Here is a 21,295-nt window from a genome sequence, read left to right as displayed (position 1 = left end):
TCAGCATGTTTGAAGCCTCACCCTGGTGTGTCGTCTCCCCCACCCCCAACTGCCTTCTTTTCTGCCACCTCCTCCTGCTGAGCCACAGTGCTCCCACCACACGCTTCTGGCTGTCACCTGCCTTCCCCTTCTCTAGGTCTATCTGACCCTAAGATGTCACTGTCTCTGGGAAGGATCTTGCTTTCCCCCAGCCCCTACCCCATGGAGGTATGGGAGATGCCTACTTGGCTTGTTAAAGCTCTGCAAACAGGCTCCTCCTGGAAACGCTTCCCTGCTTTCTCCTCACGCCCCAAGAGAAGGAGTTTGAGCTGCCCTTGATCTCCGTGTAGACAGATCTGAGAATAAGTCCCTGAGGTTTTTGGTGCTGAAGACCAACTCTCCTCTCCAGACCAAGCTGCCTAGCTAAGAATATCTACAAGTAGTCCCTAATGACTTCTTTTTCTAAGGCTATAAAGAGCTTTGCAGTTGTCCAAACAACCCTGTGTAAGGAGGTGTTGTAACTTTGATACAGCCCAGGAGACAGAGACTCCTAGAGGACACCTGACTTGCCTGAAGACACAGACCTAGCAAATTAAAATCTCTCTCTCTCGCGCTCTCTCTCTCTCTCTCTCTCTCTCTCTCTCTCTCTCTCTCTCTCTCTCTCGCTCTCTCTCTCTCTCTCTCTCTCTCTCTCTCTCTCTCTCTCTCTCTCTCACACACACACACACACACACACACACACACTAGAGCAAGAAAGAGGTGACCTGATATTCCTGTTCTTGTGTGTGTGTGTGTGTGTGTGTGTGTGTGTGTGTGTGTGTGTGTGTGTGTGTGTACACACACATGTGTGCATGCACGTGTGCGTGTGCGGCTTCAGGGACCCTCGTCTCCCTTCTGGATTGCTGGGCAGTAGCACTCAATCAGCCAGTACCTCTGTGTTAATGGTTCCCAAATGTGGAATTGGAAATGCTGTTTTCTCCATTGGGGACTTTATTTTTGAAATTTCCGGTCCTTTTTTTAACCCCTTCAGAATTAAAAGAAACCTTTTCCCTTTCAAGCCAATCTACCTTCTGACAGCAAGACACAGCTGTCCCCAGGAGCTTGTTTTTCCTGCGGTGCCTCACCATCCACTTCCCCATACCGTAGGGAGGCAGCTGGCCACAGACTGGAGCAGCTGCGCTAGCACCCAGGCCTGGCTCAGCCACTTCCTCACCACCAGGTGCCCCCTGGGGAAATGTGCTCCTTCTGTTTAGAGACTGCCAATTCAGGCTACCGTGGGCCAATGAGGCGCTTTAAAAGAGGCAAAGTAACCCTCTCCCAGACACAGGTTTTATCACCTTCTTGAAGCTTTCTCAAACTCCACCCGCTCTGCCCTCACAATGAGCTCTATTTTCTAGACTCCTCAAACCCTCTGGTCCACTTTACTTCGGTTTTGTGGCTTTTGCTATTTCATGACTGTCTGTAATAAGAGGGAATAATAACAGGAATTGGGACAGGCAAAAGCTGAAAATGGGTGTAATTAGCCCCATTTCACAGTGGCAAAGCTGTAGTCTCAGCTCCTCTGGAGGTAGAAGTGGGAGGATCACTTGAGCCCTGGAGTTCAAGACCAGCCCAGGCAACATGGCAAGTGCCTGTCTCAAACAAAACAAAGCAAAAACCAATGACCCCATCACACAGAAAAGAAATGAGGTCCCGAAGGGGGAGACAGAAGTGTTCAGGATGCAGCTGGATCAGGTTGCAGGATCAGAACCCAAAGCCAGGGCTCCTTTCCCCAAGCTGCAGAACTTCCTGCTACACTGACTGTCCTGTGACATGGAGACATTAAAATGCAGCCCAAGATGAGCTGATGGAGTGGTACCACAGCAGGAGGGTGCGAAAGACATACTACTGAACTAGCCCCCTCTGAGCAACCCCTTATCTGGCTGCTGTATTCCCAGCATGACGTCATAGAGCACAACTCAGGCTTGCTGCCCTACTTGGCAGCTCCAACACACCAGTTCTTGCACAAGATGATACAAATTTCGAAAGGAAACCAAAAATCCCAAGAGCAGAAACGGGGCTTTTTGCCTGGTCTGAGGCCCTCTAAACCGCAAGACAGGAGGCTGAGGGGACAGATAAACAGCCTTTGTCTCCAGATTGCCTTTCCCAATGTTTGGCAGCTCTGGTCTGCTGCATCAGCAGGAAGGCTGCAACCAACAGAACCTTGGCTACTGACTCTTGAGGCCCTGGCAGGAGGAGCCCCAGCAGCCCCTCCAGCTCCTCTTGGCTAGCCAGAATCAGGGAGCAGCAACTGCATTTCTTTTTTGAGGTTAGGACAGCAGTCTGGGGAGAAAATCTTTTAATAATCGAAGCCTGTTTGGCACAGTGAGGGAGAGGGGGCTCCTAGCAGATGTGGTGCTTGGGTTTAGGATGCTGATGGGGAGCAGATAAGGACAGCAAGAAGAGACAAGCAGGCAGTGCTGTCCTCACCGGCCACCACACAGCACCCTATTCCAGTCTCTCATGCTTTCTCTTTTTCCGCTGCTTGTTCACATCAGAATTCACTGCCACTGCTTGAATGCTCACAATGTATGGCTCAGGAGCTGATGTGGACACTGCAGCAGGAAGTAACAAGGGCTTCCATGACTCTGGGGAAGACGTAGGTGGAGTCTGTAGACCAGGTCTGTGTAAGCGGGCAGACTAACAGAGCATTCTAGAAGAAAGGCAGTCTGGAATGTCTGAACATCTTTCAGGTCCTTTGGGCCAGCAATTTCACTTCTTGGAATTTATACTAAGTCAGGGCAGATACTAGGAAGATACCCACTAGTGACAAGAGCAAAAAGCTTTGGGCAGCCAGGTGTGGCGGCGCATGCCTTTAATCCCAGCACTCAGAGGCAAAGACAGGTAGATCTCTGTGGGTTTGAGACCAGAGTTCTAAGGCAGCCAAGACCAATAATGAGACTCTGCTGTGGGTAGTAGAACTGTCCAATAGTAGGAGCTGGTGGAGTAAGCTCTGTACTGCCCTATAACAGAAGTGCTTCATCTACTACAGACAAAGCTTGGTGCACTGTGGGAGGCCATGGGAGCTTGGGGCAGGAAGGTGCTCCAGGCTGCACAGTGGAACACATGAACAACTGCATTATTACCAATGGAGAACTGAGCAACGTACACGAGGAACCACTTGTTATTTCTCACACATATATGTGAGCCTACAATTGTCTTACTGTTTGAAAATTCTTGTAAAGTATATTCACTGACATGGCACAACATTTCCAGTAGACTGCTGAGCAAAGAGCCAGATTAGTAAGTGGGGTGCTTGGTTTTGGCAATTGTTTTTGCTGTTAGTGAGTTTTGGTTTGGTTTGGCTTTTGTTTTAAGAAAAAGTATTGTGATATATCCTAGGGTGCCCTTAAACTTGAAATTCTCCTACCCCAGCCTCAAAGTGTTGAGTTTACAGAAATGAGTTACACTGCTAGGTCGGACTGCTAGTGTATAGTCACCAATTCATCCAAGGGAGAGGCCTGGAAGATGTAAATATCAGGTTAAAAGAACTTGGCATAGGGACTGGCAAGATGGCTAAAGAAGTAAAAGTATTTGCTACACAAGTGTGACAACACAAGTCTATCCTCCAGAACCAACAATGGGAGAAATTACCAAAAGTTGTCCTGTGACTTAGGACCTCTGGAAGAGCAGTTAGTGCTCTTAATCTCTGAGCCATCTCTCCAGCCCCAACTAACAAACTTTAACACATTTTAAAAGACAAGATGCCATAAAGTAATTAAAAGCGCATCCTCTCGCTTATGGTCCATATTCAGTAGAGTAAGTACAATAATACATCTGGGTCTGGAGGAATGGCTCGGTGGTTAAGAAAGGACCCAGGTCACCTTCTCAGCACCCTTGTGAGGTAGCTCACAGCACCCTGAAACTCCAAGGGATCTGATGCCCTCTTCTGTCCTCCATGCGCACCAACACACATGGATACACACCCTCACACGCACGCATACACACACACACACATTTTAAAAAATCAAATATTCTCTTGAAGATGGGATGCTGTGGTTCAAGTTTCTTCTTAGTGTTGACCTTAGTTTTATGACAGTTCTATAGGGAATGCTACTCACTTCAGGGACAAGCAGACAGTCCCTGCTCCACCTAGTCTCTGCTCACACACAGCATCATCACTCAAGCACGTATGCACCCACCATGTTGGACATGCACTAACATTGTGCTGAATGCTGCTAAGGCAATGCAGCAGGAAGGGCATCAGAAAGAAGCGACGGCCAACGAGTGTGCGGACTAGATTTGTGTCAACTTGACACAAAACTATAATTATCTGAGAGGAGGAAACCTTGATTGAAAAAAAAAGCCTCTATAAGGTTAGGCTAAGGGCCAGCCTGGAGCATTTTCTTAATTGGTGATTGACAGGGAAGGCCTAGCCCATTGTGGATAGGGTGGTCCTGCGTTCTATAAGAAAGCAGGCTGAGCAAGCCATGAGGAGCTAGCTATTAAGCAATACCTCTCTATGGCCTCTGCATCAGCTCCTGCCTCCAGGTTCCTGCCCAGTTTGAGTTTTTGTCCTGACTTCCTTCAGTGATGGACTCCATTGTGGAAGTGTACACCAAGTAAACCCTCTCCTCCCCAGCTCACTTTTGGTCATGGTGTTCCATCCCTCACAGCAATAGACACCCTGACTAAGACAATGGGGCTGGGCTTTTTGTCCAGAAACACAGGGCTGCACACAGCAACCTGAGACATCACAGATCCCACACTCCCCCTCCCTCTCTTTGCTGCTCTTACAGCAGTCTGAGGGCCTGACTAATTCATTTCGTGTGTCCTATAGCTGCAGAGGAGTAACAGGACCCAGGTTACCTGTGGCACCTCCACAGCAGACATAGAGAAGACATGAAGACAGAAGATCTTGGAGCCGTTGTAGCCAACCACAAAGCCCTGCAGCTTTTGCTGGTGCACTGGGAAGGTGCTGGCTTTGATGTTGAGGTAGCCTCCCCCGGAGAAGCACAGCATGTCCTCACACTGGGTGTTCCAGGCTACACTGTTGGCGTTGGGTTCCTAAAGGACAGAGGCCTGTAAGGCATGGACACCACTCCCACCCCTTCCTAAAGCCGGGGTCGCACTGAGTACTGACAGCAGGATGAAGGGAAAGGAGGAAAGGGGGTCATAACAGGCGGGATGAGGCAAACTCCTCTATGTACTGGTAGAGTGATGCAACTTTTGGATGTGTGCTATTTTGAAAATAAATTATTTTCCCCTCCATATTTCAAACACTCCATAGTAAGTGGACATTCGACAAGACAGGATTCCATTTCTGTTAAGGTAGAGGGTGGGGTGCTGCTCTGTGGAGCTGATTAGCATATCTAAGGGCCTGAGTTCCATCCCTAGCAGGAGCACACACTCACAAACACCCCTGCCTACCCAGGAAGAAGGCTAAAAGTGTTGCCCCTGCAGATGAATGGTAACTTGTGAGGGATTTCATTTATTTATTTATTTATCTATCTATCTACTTTCTTGTTGCTTGTCTGGTTTCTTTGGTCATGAACATCCATTGTTTTTATACTAAACAAAGAATGCAGAATTCTTTTCAAAATTAGAAAATAATACATTGTCTCTGCATATACAATTCGTACACTAAAAACAGTCCCCTTGGGAGGTTACTCTCTCCACCAGTGTTCTGCTCAACTCTAGAGCTTGTTCCTGTCTGCCTAGTCTTCTAACCCAAGCATGGACTACTTCTTAATGGGAAAAGTTGGTGGTTTTCATTTGAAGGGGCAAATTCGATAAGTAAGAGACTAGGAAGGTTGTGTCTCCTGGAAAGACTTGAAAGCCATCTTTGCTAATTCCCCAGAGAAGTCACAATAAGGGAAGGGAGCCATGCACCTGTTCAACCTCCACCCAGGACGCACTGAGGGAGGGGCCTGCTAACCACCTCCAGGGCCCCAGGCCCAGGCAGTGGTAATGCTGAGGCTGGGGAGAAGGGCAGCGTTTAGGGCTGGTTATGCCCAGTACTGAGCACATAGTAGCATCTTGATTGCTCCTGGGGCAATTCTGTGAGGAGGTAACTTCTAGCTTCATGTTAGCATGAGCAGGGAATGTGGCTTAGTTACCATGCAAAAGATCCTGGGCTTAGCTGGGCTCAGTGGTGCAGGCCTACAACCCAAGCACTCAGGAAGCAGAGGCAGGAGGCTCTCTGTGGCCAGTCTGCTCTATAAAGTGAGTTCCAGGACAGCCAGGGCTACACAGAAAACCCTGTCTCAGAAGAAGAAGTAGAAAGAAGAAGAAAGAAAGAAAGAAAGAAAGAAAGAAAGAAAGAAAGAAAAAGAAGAAGAAGAAGAAGAAGAAGAAAAGAAGAAGAAGAAGAAGAGAAAAAGAAAGCTAGTTTCATGTTAGCCATATGTGAAATTGAGAATCACAGAGGTCCATGAACCCAGGTCAGTCCGAAGACAATGGGTGTGTGTTCTTTCCCCTAAACCCTCTGCTTCCTCTGTGACAGGAAGCAATAATAAGTGAAGTCATTTTGGGCTACTGGTAGCCAAGTACCGCTGTCCAACTGACTGAGGAAAGCCAGGCACTTCTACCCTGCTGATTCTGTTGCCAAGGACAAGGAAGGCCTTGGAAGGGGACCCATGTCTATCCCTGATGCTGGGAAACTGCAGGGGAAACCAGAGAGCAGAGGCTCCAGCCGCAGGGGGCCGTCACTTCACATAAATTAGCTCTCACCACTTACAATGCCCCCAAAGATGCCAAGAACAGTCTGAGCAAGGCAGAGAGCCAGTTAGGTGCTGGGTACAATCTTTGGACTGCTTAGTGACACACTTCTTCCGACCACAGGACCAAAGGCTGTGGAAACAATGCCCACCCACAATGATCCATACAGCCACTGTACTACAGTGTGCTGTGCAGGAAGGTGAAGTGAGCCTCCACCTGCCTCTCCTAGCGTGCCTTGGGCACTGGTAGAAATTGGCAGTCCTGGGCAAGGGAACCACAGACCGCCTCAAAAGAATCACCATCACACATCACCTCAAGTACTGCTCACTGCTATGTGAAAAGAGGGTCACTTGGCCATCTTCTGGACAAAGCAGCCACTGCTCAAGAGGCTGGTCCAGCCACCTGTTCCCTGAGGTTTTCAGAAGCCACACCTGTACTGGGTCCTATCCCCTGGCTGTCCCTTCCTGACAGGTATGGATGCCTCCTTGCCCAACTGTGAAGCTCATGGAGGGCCTCTGTTACACAGACCGTGTCTCTTCTCTAGGACTTCACCTGAAAGAGCAGCTCCTTCGTGTGGATGTCATACACCAGGCACGTGTCATTTTCATCCACCACAGCCAGCTTGTTCCGGGAGGCACTCATGTCCAAGCAGCGCACGGCTGTGGCCTGCTTCAGCAGGACAATAGCAAAGAGATTGTCCACAAAGATCTTCAGGATCTGGCGAAATTTCAGAGAAATAAGTGTGAGTCACCATGGCAACCAGACCCTGGACCACTGCCAGGCTGTTGGCATCCCATGTGTTCTACAAGAACAGCACCCACTAACTCCTCCAGAAGCTGTGCGCAGAAAGAAGACTCATTAAATAAAGCAGGGTGTGGGGGAGGCGGTGCCATCCTTAAGAGACCAGAAGCATGGTTCATAGGAGGTCACTGAATCAACAACTGGCCTGAGACAGGCCAGACTCACTCTAATGTCTGTGTGGACTGGGAACATTTTTAATAACACTGCTCAAACTGCAGGGTAGACGCGTCATAGAGTAGCACAGGAAGGGCTACTGTAAACACAGGGGAGACATCTGGTATAAAGTACTAATGACGGTGCTGATGATGACAGCTGCCATTCACTGACATTCCTGTTTCTGACAGCCCTGTGAAGAAACACAGTATTGTCCTTATTTGGAAACCTTGAACCTCAGAGAGGCAAATTCATCTGCCCAGGGCCATACAGCTAGTGGGAAGCTAAGAAGGTCCCCAGCTAAAATGACCCCAAAGTCATGCTGTCAGCCTCACATGAGACCTTGAGCAATGACTGAGGAGGGAGCAGATTCCCCCTCACTTGGGTGCTACTGCTTGACAGCTCCCACTGATCTCATGCTCCGCAACTTCCGTCCCCAGCAAAGACCTGACAAGCTTCAGCCACAAGCCATCTGCTACACAGCTTGGCTCTGAGGCTAATGCAGTTTTATTTTCACTTTCAAATTTCTATGTAGCCCACATAGAACTTTTCTTATTTTAAGCAAAGAATGCAGATGAGAGAGTCTGTTCAACTTCACAGCCTAGATTTTCTAATCAATATGTCCAAACAGCCCATTTTTCTTTTAGCTTCTAGTAACACCCTAAGGACCAACACTATCTAGGACCCAGACAGGAATACTTGTTAATCCAGGCACTGCTTAATAGGGCTCTGACCTCGTGAACAATCTCTGCCTGCCTCTCCAGCAACGCAGTAAAGCCGGGTATCCAACAAATCCCACCTTGGGGTGACCTTAAGCCCATTAATCCCTGCTACGTGCAGCCCGGGAGCCCTGGCATCGGCTCTGCCAGGCGTGAGCATGCCGTGAGTCTGAGGCCAGCGCACTTTGGCCTGAAGCTGTCTTTATGAAAGTAAACTCCAGGCTGTCTACAACCCAGCTCACACCAGCCCAGACAGGAAACCTGGGCCTGCGTGGATAGCACGCCGCCGGATGGTAACACAGGAGGACTCACCTGGCCATTTTTCAGGCCCACCAACAGACCTTCCCTTCCAGCAGGGCCACCAATCACCTTGATGTACCGAATGAGCGACTCCATCTGCCACTCCTTGTCCTTCACTCCACTGAAGGACAGGCACTGCAGCCGCTTCTCCTAGGAAGCAATCCAGGCTCAGCATGGAGGTCCAAAGAAAGAGAGCTCCCAGCCTTCTTCAGAAACCATCCTACACCATTCGTGGTGCTCTAGCCCTGGCTCTTCCCCCATGCTGTCATCACTAACCCACCACAGGCTTCCCCAGGAGCCATCTTCAACATAGACCCCCAGAGCCAGAGGCAACAGGACACCAGCTTGCCACCACTCTTCTCTAACTTGGGGTAGCTCTAAGTGGCAGGAAGCTCAAGACTCTCACACAGGTTTTGATACTAGTTTTACACTGGAATGGCTCTTCGATGATTTCTTCCTTTTTAATATTTCCAACAGGCCTGGACAAGATCAGCTCCACTCACAGTTGGGTTTTTTTCAAAGTCTTTCCAAAACTCTTCTTGTCACTGACCTGGAGTCTTTTAGAAATCTATACTAGAAAAGAATTTTGGAAACAAAACCAAACCAAACCACTCTTAGAGCAGTGGTCCTCGGCCTGTGGCCACAGCCTCTTTGGGGGTCATGTATCAGACATCCTGCAAGCCAGATAGTTGCGCTGTGATTCATAACAGTAGCACCATCACAGTTTAGAAGGAACATGGAAATAATGTTATGGTTGGGGGTCACCACAACATGAGAAATGGTATTAAAGGGCTGCAGCATTAGGAAGGTTGAGAACCTTAGAGACTTAGAGACTTGGTTGTTTTGCTTTGTTGGTACAAGTCTGTAACTCCAAGTACTCTGGAGGCCTGGGCAGGAGCATTGCAAGTTCAAGACTTGCCTGAGCTATAGATTGAGTTCAAGGCCAGCATGGTCAACTTAGTGAAACCCAGTATCATAATAAAAGGTAATAATAATTAAAAAGAAAAGGTGGTAGGGAGAGAAGTCTAGAGATGTGGCTCCATTGTAGAGGACTTTCCTACTGTAGGCAAGGTCCTGGGGTTCAATTCCTAATGCCTCAAGAGAAAAATAAAATAAGAAAAAATAAACCTTTCAGGAGGTAAAATTTCTGCTTATAAAAACGTATCCTAGTAGGGCATGGTGGCACATGCCTGTAATCCCAGCACTTGGGAGGCAGAGGCAGGCAGATCTCTGTGAGTTTGAGGCCAGCCTGCCAAGGATACACAGAGAGACCCTGTCTCAGAAAACCTGTGTTGTGTAGGACACCTTGCATCTAACCCAGTATGACAGCACCCTCCACAGCCCAAAATCATTCCAGCTTCGGCCTTCATCTCTCTGAAACGAATTTATCCGGATGCCAGTATAGTGGATGCCAGTGACCAGCCACCAAGGCACGACCAGCTTCTCCATGAGGTAGACACCTGCCCTGGGGGAAGGAAGGGTGAGCTGCCCACCTGGCACAGGATGATGTGGTCAGCACACACCACAAGCAGGTTGCACTCAAACTTCTTGACAATTTTCTCCTTCATCCGGTAATGCATGTCTGCCGAGTCATCTGAGTAGAGCTCGTAGATGAGGATCTTCTCCGGGAGCTGGATAGCTAATCGATTTTTGTAGATGGCAATTTTCTTGACAAGCTCTCTGCATTTAATTCGAACTGTCAAAGAGGAGGAAAGACTCTAGCAAAAGGTTGTTAAGTAAGGTGAAAGGCAGAGAAATTAAAAGCCATCATTTATTTATTTAATGCTCCTGACAATTAAAGTGAGACACTCTCATTAAAAAATCTTTAACAGGGGGCTGGAGAGACAACTCAGTGGTTAAGAGCCCTGCTGCTCTCACAGAAGGCTTGGGTTTGGTTCTCAGTACCTGACATGGTGGCTTACAACCATCTTAACTCCAGTTCCTGTGGATCTATTGCCCTCTTCTGGCCTCCTCAGGCACTGCACATACACGGTGCACAGACATGACGATGCAGACACTCAGACATACACATTAAGTAAAGCCATCTGCCAAAAGCTCTTCCCAGACCACCTACCATGTGCAGGCAGCTGTGCTGAGTGGGGTCCAGAGCTACAACTGCTACAATTTCAGGGAAAACTGAGGGAAGTCAAGGAGTCTACTGCCACTTGTCCTGTTTGTTTGAGGACATCTATGCTCCTTCCCCTGCAGAGAGCAAAGGCCCCTAGAGATCAGGAACCTAATATAAATTACATTTCATAGCTGACCACAACCCTGCAACCTTCCTGACCACAGAGACGACTTCCAAGCAGCAGGTTCTGCCTCTCTACAGACCAATGAGGTAAACAACCCAAAGAGGGCCTGCTGAGCCCACCACCTAGATGGACTTTTCAAAACACAGGTCTACCCTGGCAGGGACAAAAGAAGTCTGCAGGATGGTCCCTAATGGGAACCTGTATGCAAGGACACGAGGCCCTACCTGCTCAGCAGCACGCGGGAAGCATATGTGGGCAGCATATCCAGATGTGAATACAGTGGAGTGGGACTTGGCCTCCTTAACCAGCAGAGCTACTTAACTCAGCACAAGTGGAACTGTCGGGAGTTCAGACTTTGTGAGGCTGGACCCCTGGTCCCCTGGCCCAGCCTGAGCCTATTTACTGCCCCTGGTTGTCTAGTAGAAGGACCCACCAAGAGGTGAGCAGAGGCTGAGGGAAAGGAATAGAGTGCCAGCTGAGCGTGGTGGTGCACACCTTTAATCCCAGCACTCGGGAGGCAGAGTCAGGCGGATCCTGTGAGTTCGAGGTCAGCCTGGTCTACAAAGAGAGTCCAGGGCAGCCAGGGCTACACAGAGAAACCCTGACTTGAAAAAGAAAAAAGAATAATAGAGTGCCAAAACAGCTCTGACCAGAGAGGGTAAATGTCCACAAAGCACTATGCAGGTTAGCATCACAGCTCTGACTTGTCAGCCTCTGTGTCTCAGTCCACTTTCACCATGAAATTATTAGTAAAATGCAATGAGTTGGTGCTTTAAAAAACAAACGGGTTTTACTATTTTTGCTAGATCCTCAAAGAGATCTGCATCTTCCTTCTACTGCCAAAAGCTAAAGCAAGACCAGGGGAGACATTTCCTATTACTTTGTGCATCTGTCACCAGCCCCTGGCCCACCCCTTTGCTAGTGTCTATAAGCAGAGAGGCAAGTCTGCCTCTTACCTTTCTGCTCCGTAATCAGGTGCTGCACTATGACATCTGTCATGCTGTCCCTGTAGGCATACCGATCTTTGTAGAGTCCATGGACTGTGCTGAAGATAAGCTGGTAGAAGGAAATGGTGCCATCCTGGCAGCCTACCACCTGAATAGAAGAGAGCTGTCAATCTCAGGCCGAGAGGAGTCCCAGTCTCCCTTCCATCTGTTAGGAGCAATGGCCAAGAATCTGAGTGGCTGGCCTGGTGCTCAGGGCCTCCCCTAGCGATGCTCTGCAGGGTGACCTACTCACCACGTAATTGGAGTCAGGTTTCACTCTACAGGTCCACACCCAGGAGTTCTGCTCCCCAACTGTCCCCAGTCGCACTCCATCCTTGGTGAAAAGAGATACCTGCTTGTCTGAACCCCCCACCAAAATGTACTCTCCTTTAGTGAAGTAGCTGATGCAACAGGGGTCAAAGTTCAGTGGCTGGTCCTTCCCAATCTGAGGAGAGAGAACATACACCAAGTGAAAGGCCAGTCCCCAACCCCAATCAGTAAGGGCTTCCCCACCACTGGCTGGGTAGGGGAGTGTTGGGAAGGCAAGGGGGCTGCCTAGCCTTATCTCCTCAGCAATTACACTCTCTACACAGGTCTCTCCACCTCTGGAACACCCACTTCTCCCCCTCAACCCAGCCAAACCTTTGGCCCCTAACTCAGCAATGCCTGACTTGAATGTTGGGAAGTGAGCCAGACCTCCTCAGGCAACCTGGAGGCCAAGGAGAGCCTTCCCTTGCTCACCCTCCACACACCTGACCAACAGCCTACCTCAGCTTCTTTTCTGCTTATTTTCTGAGCTTACTGACTTGAAAAGACTGCCCTTTATTCTTTATTCAACTTAAGGAAACAACTCTAAAAATATGGGTTTTGCTTTAAGGTTTAGGGTCAATTTACAAATGTTTTCCTATTTATAAATCTAGTAAAAGTGAACAATCAATTGATGCTGACAGTTTAATGAATGCAATTTTGAACATATAAAACCACTGAAATAGTCAGCTCCAATTTCAACTTAGTTAATTCCCTTCAGCTAATTTAAACTACAATTATAAATTTCGTATGTTCACTTTTCCTTTCCTTTTTAGGAAATTCAAATGCCTTACAACCGAGAGCTTTCCTCCTACCTCCCAGGGCTACTAAGTCTAGTAAGAAAACTCTGGCACCTGTCATGACATGGAGGGCTGACAGCTGTTGACTGGGCTCTGGACCTCCTCTTCCAAGTAACAACCATCAGCTCTGAGCCAACTACCAGCACCAGCTGAAGGCAGTGGTGGGTGTCCAGAGCAGGCAGAAACTGAGCAAGAGCAACAGCCTCAGGCAAGAGTCTGAACACTCGCCCTGTTGGCTCCTTTTTGGGTGTGCACAGAGTCTGAGAGCAAGTCTGTGAGGTGAGATATGAAGGAAGAAAGGCCAGAAGGAAGCCCACTCTACACACGTGCTCTGTTCACCATCTGGAAACCTTTAGCGACCTACACACGTGACTCACAGGTGAAGCCAAGAACTGTGGTGAGATCTCAGCTGCTGCCCACTGAAAATATGAAGCAGGGCACAGCAACACCAGCTACCTGCTCTCCCTCCCTCCCTCCCTCCTTCCCTCCCTCCCTCCCTCCTTCCCTAACACTTGCCTTAAGAGGAACCTGAGAGAAATCAGTTTCTATGATGTACTATTTACAATGCCCAGAATATAATTCAAAATTTCAAAAAGTAGAAAAATATGGCACTGGAGGGATGGCGCAGTGATTAAGAGCATATAGTGGGTTAGGATTAAAGGACTTGCACTGGGTCCCCAGCACCCACATGGAAATGAAAAATGTAGTGACTAAAACAGCTCACTGGATGAGCTCAGCAGGATGGAGAGACCATGGACAGCCGAGTACGTGGCTGGAGGAATGGGAAGAACGAAGAGAAGTGTCTCAAGAGGTGATGGCTGGAGTTTTATCATCTTTTAAATTTTTTTGCCCTTCCCTTAACCATGCTTTTTCAAAGAATAAATACATAGCTTTATGTTGTTTTTGTTTTTAAGCCTGGTGAATCCCAAGTAGGAAAATGCAGTGAGTCTCTTTAAAGTCTAATATTGCTTAGACACTTAATAAAAACATTCTTATCTTTCCACTGAAAATCTGTTGTATGAAAATCAGGATGTTTTTGGTTTTGTTTTTTGTTTTTTTCCAGACAGGCTTTCTCTGTGTAGCCTTGGCTCTCCTAGAACTCACTATGAAGACCAGGCTGGCCTTGAACTCAGAAATCCACCTGCCTCTGTCTTCCGAGTGCTGGGATTAAAGGCATGTGCCACCACCGCCTGGCTAAAAATCAGTTTTTAATTCAATGATATCTTTTAAACAATCATCACTAGACTAATCTGACAGATATACAAATATAGATTTCTATCATCCATCTGGTTCCAAACTGGCCCCAAACTGGTCACACACTAAACCATGCTCTTCAGGCCAACTGCCCCTCAAGGGCTCAACTTTCTTACACATATAGCAGTGATGGTAGCAGTTCCTCCAGAGTAGTTTAAGGACTAAAAGAACTTGTCCTATAAACAGCTAACAAGAAGTACCAGCTGTGACTACTAAACCAGAGCCTCATCAAAACTACAAATACCTAAAAGGCCAAAATTACGCAAATGTTACCTAAGCCTGACCAAAAAGAAAAGCTTTTGGCTTTGCTTTATCAATCCTTGTCCTATATTTAATCCCCCAAATCACTCCAGAGTTGAAAAGACACTTCAAACCCAAGAAATTACTTCACTGTTTCAAACAAGCTGGAGTTACCATCTGAACCATGGTTTGGACTTTAACTGACTCTCAGAACCTCTGTCAAAGGCTCAGTCCCCAGCCAATGGCATTATGGAAAGGGAGGTAAAGTTTAGGGGGTGGGACCTAGCTAAAAGAAACATGTCACTGGGTTTGTCCTCTTAAAAGCATATTGGAAATTCTCAAAGAACTAGTAAAGTAATCCAATCCCATTTTCCAACTATGTGGTACTTAACTGCTCTGGTCTTCCCTCCTCATGTCTAAAAGTACACAATCAAAGTCTCTTCTCACAGTGTTGAAGAGTTAGTAGAGAAGAGAAGGCAAAGTATTGGGCACAGGACCTGAGTCAGGCTCAATATGCAGATGACGACGATTGTGTGCAGTAGCTAATAACACAATCCCAGAAGCACTATCAAAGTGTGCTACAGCTGACATGTCTAACTGGGCTGCCATGGTGCTACATACCTGTTTCCCACTCAGCTGGTAGAAGGAAAGTTTCTGTCCCCAGTCAGCTACAGCCAGGATGTCATTATGTTCCTCTCTAATCAACAGAAGACAAAGGAGGTTATAAGGGGCACAGCCTGCTGATGAGTGTGGCGAGGGGCTCAACAAACAACAGGAAGAGAAAAGCCCTGGCCAGCCTGTCAGGGAGCCAAGTGCTACACAGCCACACTGGGGCCAGCGTTACAGTCAGGCCAACCATCAATCAGCCCAGAGACTAAAGCAGAGACAGGGTTGGCCCTCCTGGGATCTGCTATTGCACTGACTCCTGGCCATGGATGGCCTGGGCGAGGACATGGTCACAGTAGCAGAAGGTGAGCCCCTCACTTCAGAGTTCCTGGGGAGCAACTTGAAGGACGAGCATGGCTGCACTTCCAAGTGTACCTTCTCTTGTGTACTGTAAAATGTGAGGAGTAGGCGAGAGACAGAGCTTATAGTGAGGAGGCCAGACTGTTCTAGTAGTTGAAAATGTCCTCAGTCTTCGGGAAGAGGAAGAAGGGCGCCCACACCCAAGTCCTCTTGCACATGGGGTTCTCGCAAAGGTGACATGGCATCTGAATGAATCTGATGTGAAGACCAACAAATGCCATTGGAATGGAAGCCTGTAGATTTGTGCCATGAAATGGGACTTGAGGACCAGAAGCCAGGAGGAAGACCTCCACTCAGATGGGAAGCCAACCACTTAAGAGTGTAGACAGACAGAGGTTCCCCAATCTCGGGGCTAGACCAAAATCCTCCCCGGTGGCTGAGCCTCTAGGACCTGCTTCCCTGAGCCCAGGATCTGACAGTCACCTGGTAGCACCACTAGTCACACAGGCATGCTCTGTGCAGCATGCTCTGTAAAACCCAGCCTGGACACAGTGAGGAAAACGCCATAGACACTGTTTCTGAATTAAGAAAAGAAGGGAAAGGTAGAGCAGATGCTGGCAGAAGGCTTGCAGATGAACTGTGCTGACTGACGCTGAAGTCCCAATCCTAGCCACCAGTGAAGACCCCGTGGAGAGGCCGAATGTGACGCTGGGTTAGGCTCTGCTGCAAGACACCAGGAGTCTCCGATCCAGCCACCCGTAGTGGTGGGCAGTGGGCACTACCAAAACTCCCACACTGATAATAGAATAGGGCTGAAGCTCAGATGGGAACGTGAAGGCCACCCTTCTTCCTTTCTCTGTCCCCACTTTCCACCCTACAAATCTGGATTCCTGTAAGGAGTCTTAGGTGTTGGGTGAGAAGGGTCCCAAGCTAGAACATGACTGCCCAATCACAACACCCTGGCTGCCTCAGCTTTCCCCACTCTTCCTGCAAGGATTTCCCTTCCAGGTCATCTCAACTGAGAGAAGAGGACAGCCCAGCAGCCAGGACGGTGGGTGCATGAGGGAGTGAAAGTTAACGGCTTCCCCTTTGCATACATCCTAGCCAAAGCAAGGTGACGTAGTGTGGGAACAGGCCAAGAAAGTACATCCAGTAACAAAACGCGTCAGGTGAAAGGTGGTCCTACACACATAGGCTGTGTAAATCAAGCTTCTCAGAGAATGCCTAACGCTGCTGAAGGGGCTTTCTCAAGGTTAACTTGTGAAGCAGGCGTGAAAGTCGGAGGGATCATACAGAGGTGCGGAACCTTGTCCGAGACGGCAGTTACAGAGGTGTAGCGCCTCTGCACTCCCCAGTTTCTCCTTTCTCAGAGGATTGCACTATCTGCCACCCACACATGCTTCTCGGGGAGCTTCCCTTTGTGAGTGTGGGGGCAAACCAACAGTCCCCAAGGCCCCTGCTCTGCTGTCCTTGGCCAAGGAGCTTCTCGGCAGCATCTGCTCTGGCAGGTCTGTGGGGGCCTGGGCCCTCCCGAGGGTCCTCACTCTGTGGGACACACTCACGAGTTGCCGTCCCTGGGACTGTCGTCCTCTTCCTCTTGCTCTTCCTCCTCTGCCTCACTACCCTGACTACTGTACACTGTTGACTTCAGAATGGAAGGGATTTCCTGAAAATATCTGTTGACAATGACATCCTCAGCATCCTCGTTCTCTCTGCTCATCCAGATATTCTCCCATCGGCTGTAGACAGTAAGCGGATGTTCACAATCACATTGCCTAGGACTACACTGAAGCTATAATTTCAAAGCCTGCCAACGAGCCCCTGGACCCTGCCCGGAAGAGGACAGCCACCAGGTACACTGGGCATCCTGCTTCTCATGAATTAAAAATGGTAGCTTGAAGCCACAAAGTCATCTGTGGCCACAAAATCAAACAGCAGGAACTCTGGGGTAGGCTAATGGCCTTTGAAGGCATTCTTTGCACATAGAAGGCCTCCGCTGGACAGAATTATTCAGGAAGAATTATAATAACCTGTTGTAAGAAAGGCAATGGAATTAAACAGCCTCCTAAATCAAGTGGGCGCCCACCTGTAAAATAGCACTAGGACAGTAAACAATTGAGCCCTTTAATTTACCCTCAGAGAACTCCGTGGGGATAGGTTTAATAATATTACAGGATTGCACAAAGAGTCGGGAAGGCTTTTAGCCCACCCTCAAAGTCACATGGGCATAAAAGGAAAATATGTGTAAGGTTTGAGCAGGTAGGTGCCAACTGTCTGCAGACCTTTAGGCTTTAGGGATATTTGTAGGCTTAATTTTAACTTTTTGGCAAGGGAAACTAAAAAAAAAAAAAAAAAAGGCACTCAAGTGCTGCTCTGTCAACAGTGCAACAGGTGGGTGGGTGCATGCTCCTGGACATGCAGAGGGAAACTGGCGAAACAAGAAGAGAAGCACGGAGAACTAGTTCATGAAGAAGTCTCTCAGTCTCTCTCTCTCAGTCTCTCTCCCTCTCAGTCTCTCTCCCTCTTTCTCTCTCTCTCCTTCTCTCTTCCCTCCTCCCCCCTCTCTCTCCCTCTCTCTTTCTCCCTGCTGCCCTAGATAGTTCATCTGCTTAGCTAAATCTCTGGGATTCATTCCAAAATTCAATATAGGCTCTTTAAAAACTTCATTTATAAAAAGCAGGTTCCAAACAGACCAGGCAAGTGAGGAGAAAGAACTTTAAACTACAAAGATGTCAGGAAGAAAAAAAGAGCTCAGAAGGCTGAGAAAGCCCTTCTTCTAACAGTGCCAGCCAGGAGAAAGACAGCCATGGGTACCTTGAAGGGTTCCAGCAGATGGACCATACTGGGGAGAGGGAGCCCCCTGGCCGCTCGATCTTCACTTTCTCTTCACCATTTTTGTTCCGTATGCTGATGATCCCATTGGCCATCCCCAGAGCCAGGTACTGGCCATCGTTTGTCCAGCTGCACATACAACCAAGGAGGGCGTGGGAGGTGGAAAGGAGCGCACGAGTGGTAAGGCCTGTGAAGCTCACGGTGAGGCAGCAGAAGCCAGGCTACGGTTTCATCATCCTTCTCACTTTTGATATAGACTCAGACACCCAGCTTAAAGTGCCACTTACATCTGGACTCAGGGAGACTTTATGGCATCTATGTCAGATGGCATCTATCCCCTGACTCTCTTCACACATCTCCATGACAACCTGCACCTGCACTCCAGACCAGTCCCTATTTTCAACTCCCTCCCAACTCAAGAGCTCCCAGTAAAAGTCCATGGCACACTGGTTTTGTGTCTTTTTAGCTCTCCAGCAGGGCTTGACATGTCACTCAACAAATGTTGAATCACAGAAGGCGCTCAGTTTAGAGTGCCTAGACCTGGTGTTGTTATGAGCATTTCCAGAAATTGTATTGTTATCACCACTGGGCCATGATTTAGTAACTTTCCCAAGGTCACAGGCCCGCCAGTGGCAGGACGCAGATTTTGGTCTGGGTCTAGCGCCAAAGTCAGGGGTTCTGGCCTCCTTTTCCCAGTGAAGAAGCCCGTGCAGCTCACCACACGTCAGTGATTAAAGGCACCAATCTTTCCCATCAAGGAGGCAAGGAAAAGGAAACACAGAAGCCTATACCAACTGGCCAACTCCACTTTCTCTGTGGTGTGAAATTAGTGCCTTGTGTGGGTCTGTTGGGGGAGAGAAACGAACACAAAGCCCGTCATCAGAGTGTCCTTAACTCACCTGCAGCAGGTGATCTTGCTGCTGGATTTATGCTTGGAGACAGACTTCTGCTCAGGAGACCACAGCCCTTCAGTATCAAACAACAGAAAAGAGAGCAAGACTATTCAACAACAGAAAGGAATAAACTATCTATTCAGACAAAACTCAAATCTCCAGGGCCTTATGCTGAGTTAAGAAAAATACAAAGCCAACTTCCCGAGGTTCAAAACAATGAAAGTCCTTGGATACAACATACTGGATGACCCTCACACCTGGAGAACGGTTCTCTGGCCACTGGGACGTAGGTCCCAGGTGGCAGGCCTTGGTGTGGGAATGGGCTCCTGCACTGCAGTGGTAGTACACTACCACACATGTGATGGAATGACAGAACTATAGACATACTGCTTCCCTGGTTCCCACACTGCGTGTTAGTTGTCTAAGGTGCATCCACTAGGAAAACTGGGTGAAAACTGCTCCATACTGTCTTTGCAATGCACTGAGAATCTACAATTGTTTTTAAAAAATAAAATAAAAGGTAGATGGTGAAGTCTAGCCAACTTCTTCAGGATTTAAATCCCAAAGAAAAGGACAACTTAGCTGCTCATAGCTAGGGCATGGCAGCCAGAGAACAACTCAGCAGTAAAATAATGCGTTAAGGACATGGGAAGGGCAGGAATGACGCTGCGAAGTTTCACAGTAAGTGAAATGACTCGGTCTCAGATGCACACATACCACGTGTTCTCATGCCTGACTTTCAATGTAGATAAGAGGTATGATACTGGGTACAGACAATGAAATTAGTAGGAAACTATGAGCGGGAACAAGAGGTTTAGGGGAGGGAAAGTGGAAAGGAGGCTCCTGTAGTGGGAGGACACTAGGAAGGGGGTGGGGATAAGGAAGAATGGGGCCAGAGGGGTTGGGGGGGGACAACTAAAACAAATTTTGTTTGAAAATGCCACAGTGACAGGCTGGAGAGATAGCTCAGAGGTCAAGAGCACTGATTGCTCTTCCAGAGGTTCTGAGTTCAATTCCCAGCAACTACACAGTGGCTCACAACCATCTATAATGAGATCTGGTGCCCTCTTCTGGTGTGCAGTTGTACATGCAGACACAACATTATATATATAATAATAAATCTTTAAAAAGAAAAAGAAAAAAGCCATAGTGAAACCTAATTCTTTGTTAAGCTAATAAAAATAAGTGATGAGTGAGAGTTTTGGCAAGCCCTCTCCAGGCTTCTGTCACTGCACATGACTTTACTTGAGCTGTGCACTGTGCATGGCACACTGGTAAGTTTAGGCTTGCTCCTTCCAAACCCCAGATGTAGTGCAATGTCTTAAACAAGAGACGATAAAAGCAAATCCTACTGTGTCTGGGCTGTGAAGTACGGCCACAGGAAATATGGCGCACAGGTAAGGTTACATGCCAGGTACACGCGTAGCAAGCAGAGGAAGCCCCGGTGAGTCCTGAGTAAATGTGTGCTATTGGCATGGCTGCATGTCAGGGACCCCATAGCCTCAGACCCAGAGCAATGGGGCTGAGATGGGGGGAGTGGCAAAGCCTTCCCATTCTGCTCCATGTGTGAATGTTGACAGTCCATGCAGAAAACATGCACCAGAGCGTTCTCCCCAGATATTTACGGCTTGAGGACTGTTCCCCTACAGAGACTGCCCCAACCAGCTAAACCTGTGTCCTTGATCCAGCTGTATACAGCCTTGCCTCCTTGACTCAGCTGTAAATAATAACCGTCCTCTCTGTTCACGTCTGTCCAATAAACACACTGGGCTTCTAAGGTGGTCCACCGAATCCCAGCTTTCTGACTGTGTCTTTTCTTCATTCCCTGCGGTGCCAGTCTGGAGTCCCTGGAGCTAAGCAAGGTTTGGGAAATATCTATCAAATGACTAAATCTTCCCCTCCCTTCTTTCTAACATTTCTACCCCACCCATGCATGTTATCTGTGGTCCACTGTAACTGCATGGAGCCTTCAGCGGCAGGAACTCCTCCTGCCTAGCCTCGCTCAGGAAGCTCTGCACGTAGCTGCCCAGCCTTGGCCTCAACCCTAGTCCTCCAGTGTTGTCTAAGTGACTGCCAGTGACCTAGTGACACTTAACCTCAGGAGTTGGCATAGAA

The 21,295-nt window shown here is 48.3% G+C and overlaps 1 protein-coding gene across 3 annotated transcripts in view; it reads right to left on the bottom strand.

Annotated features, from left to right (window-relative positions):
* Positions 1-21,295, bottom strand: part of Ift122 (intraflagellar transport 122) — a 70,017-nt gene that overhangs the window by 26,141 nt on the left and 22,581 nt on the right. For 2 of the 3 annotated variants that reach the window (XM_051155122.1, XM_051155123.1), the window contains exons 6-14: positions 19,187-19,253; positions 18,270-18,416; positions 15,111-15,186; positions 12,143-12,334; positions 11,860-11,998; positions 10,145-10,347; positions 8,664-8,801; positions 7,231-7,395; positions 4,828-5,025 (exon numbers count right to left, since the gene is read on the bottom strand). In XM_051155122.1, coding sequence (XP_051011079.1) covers positions 4,828-5,025; positions 7,231-7,395; positions 8,664-8,801; positions 10,145-10,347; positions 11,860-11,998; positions 12,143-12,334; positions 15,111-15,186; positions 18,270-18,416; positions 19,187-19,253 — 1,325 coding nt within the window. Of the gene's footprint in view, positions 1-4,827; positions 5,026-7,230; positions 7,396-8,663; positions 8,802-10,144; positions 10,348-11,859; positions 11,999-12,142; positions 12,335-15,110; positions 15,187-17,017; positions 17,195-18,269; positions 18,417-19,186; positions 19,254-21,295 lie in introns of all 3 variants that reach the window. The other variant, XM_051155124.1, reaches the window with a different exon arrangement.

Source organism: Acomys russatus, chromosome 13 (genome assembly GCF_903995435.1).
Source record: "Acomys russatus chromosome 13, mAcoRus1.1, whole genome shotgun sequence".
NCBI classification, from domain to species: Eukaryota; Metazoa; Chordata; class Mammalia; order Rodentia; family Muridae; genus Acomys; species Acomys russatus.
Note: the sequence above shows the minus strand (reverse complement) of the source record. Positions and strands in the feature narration are given on the sequence as shown.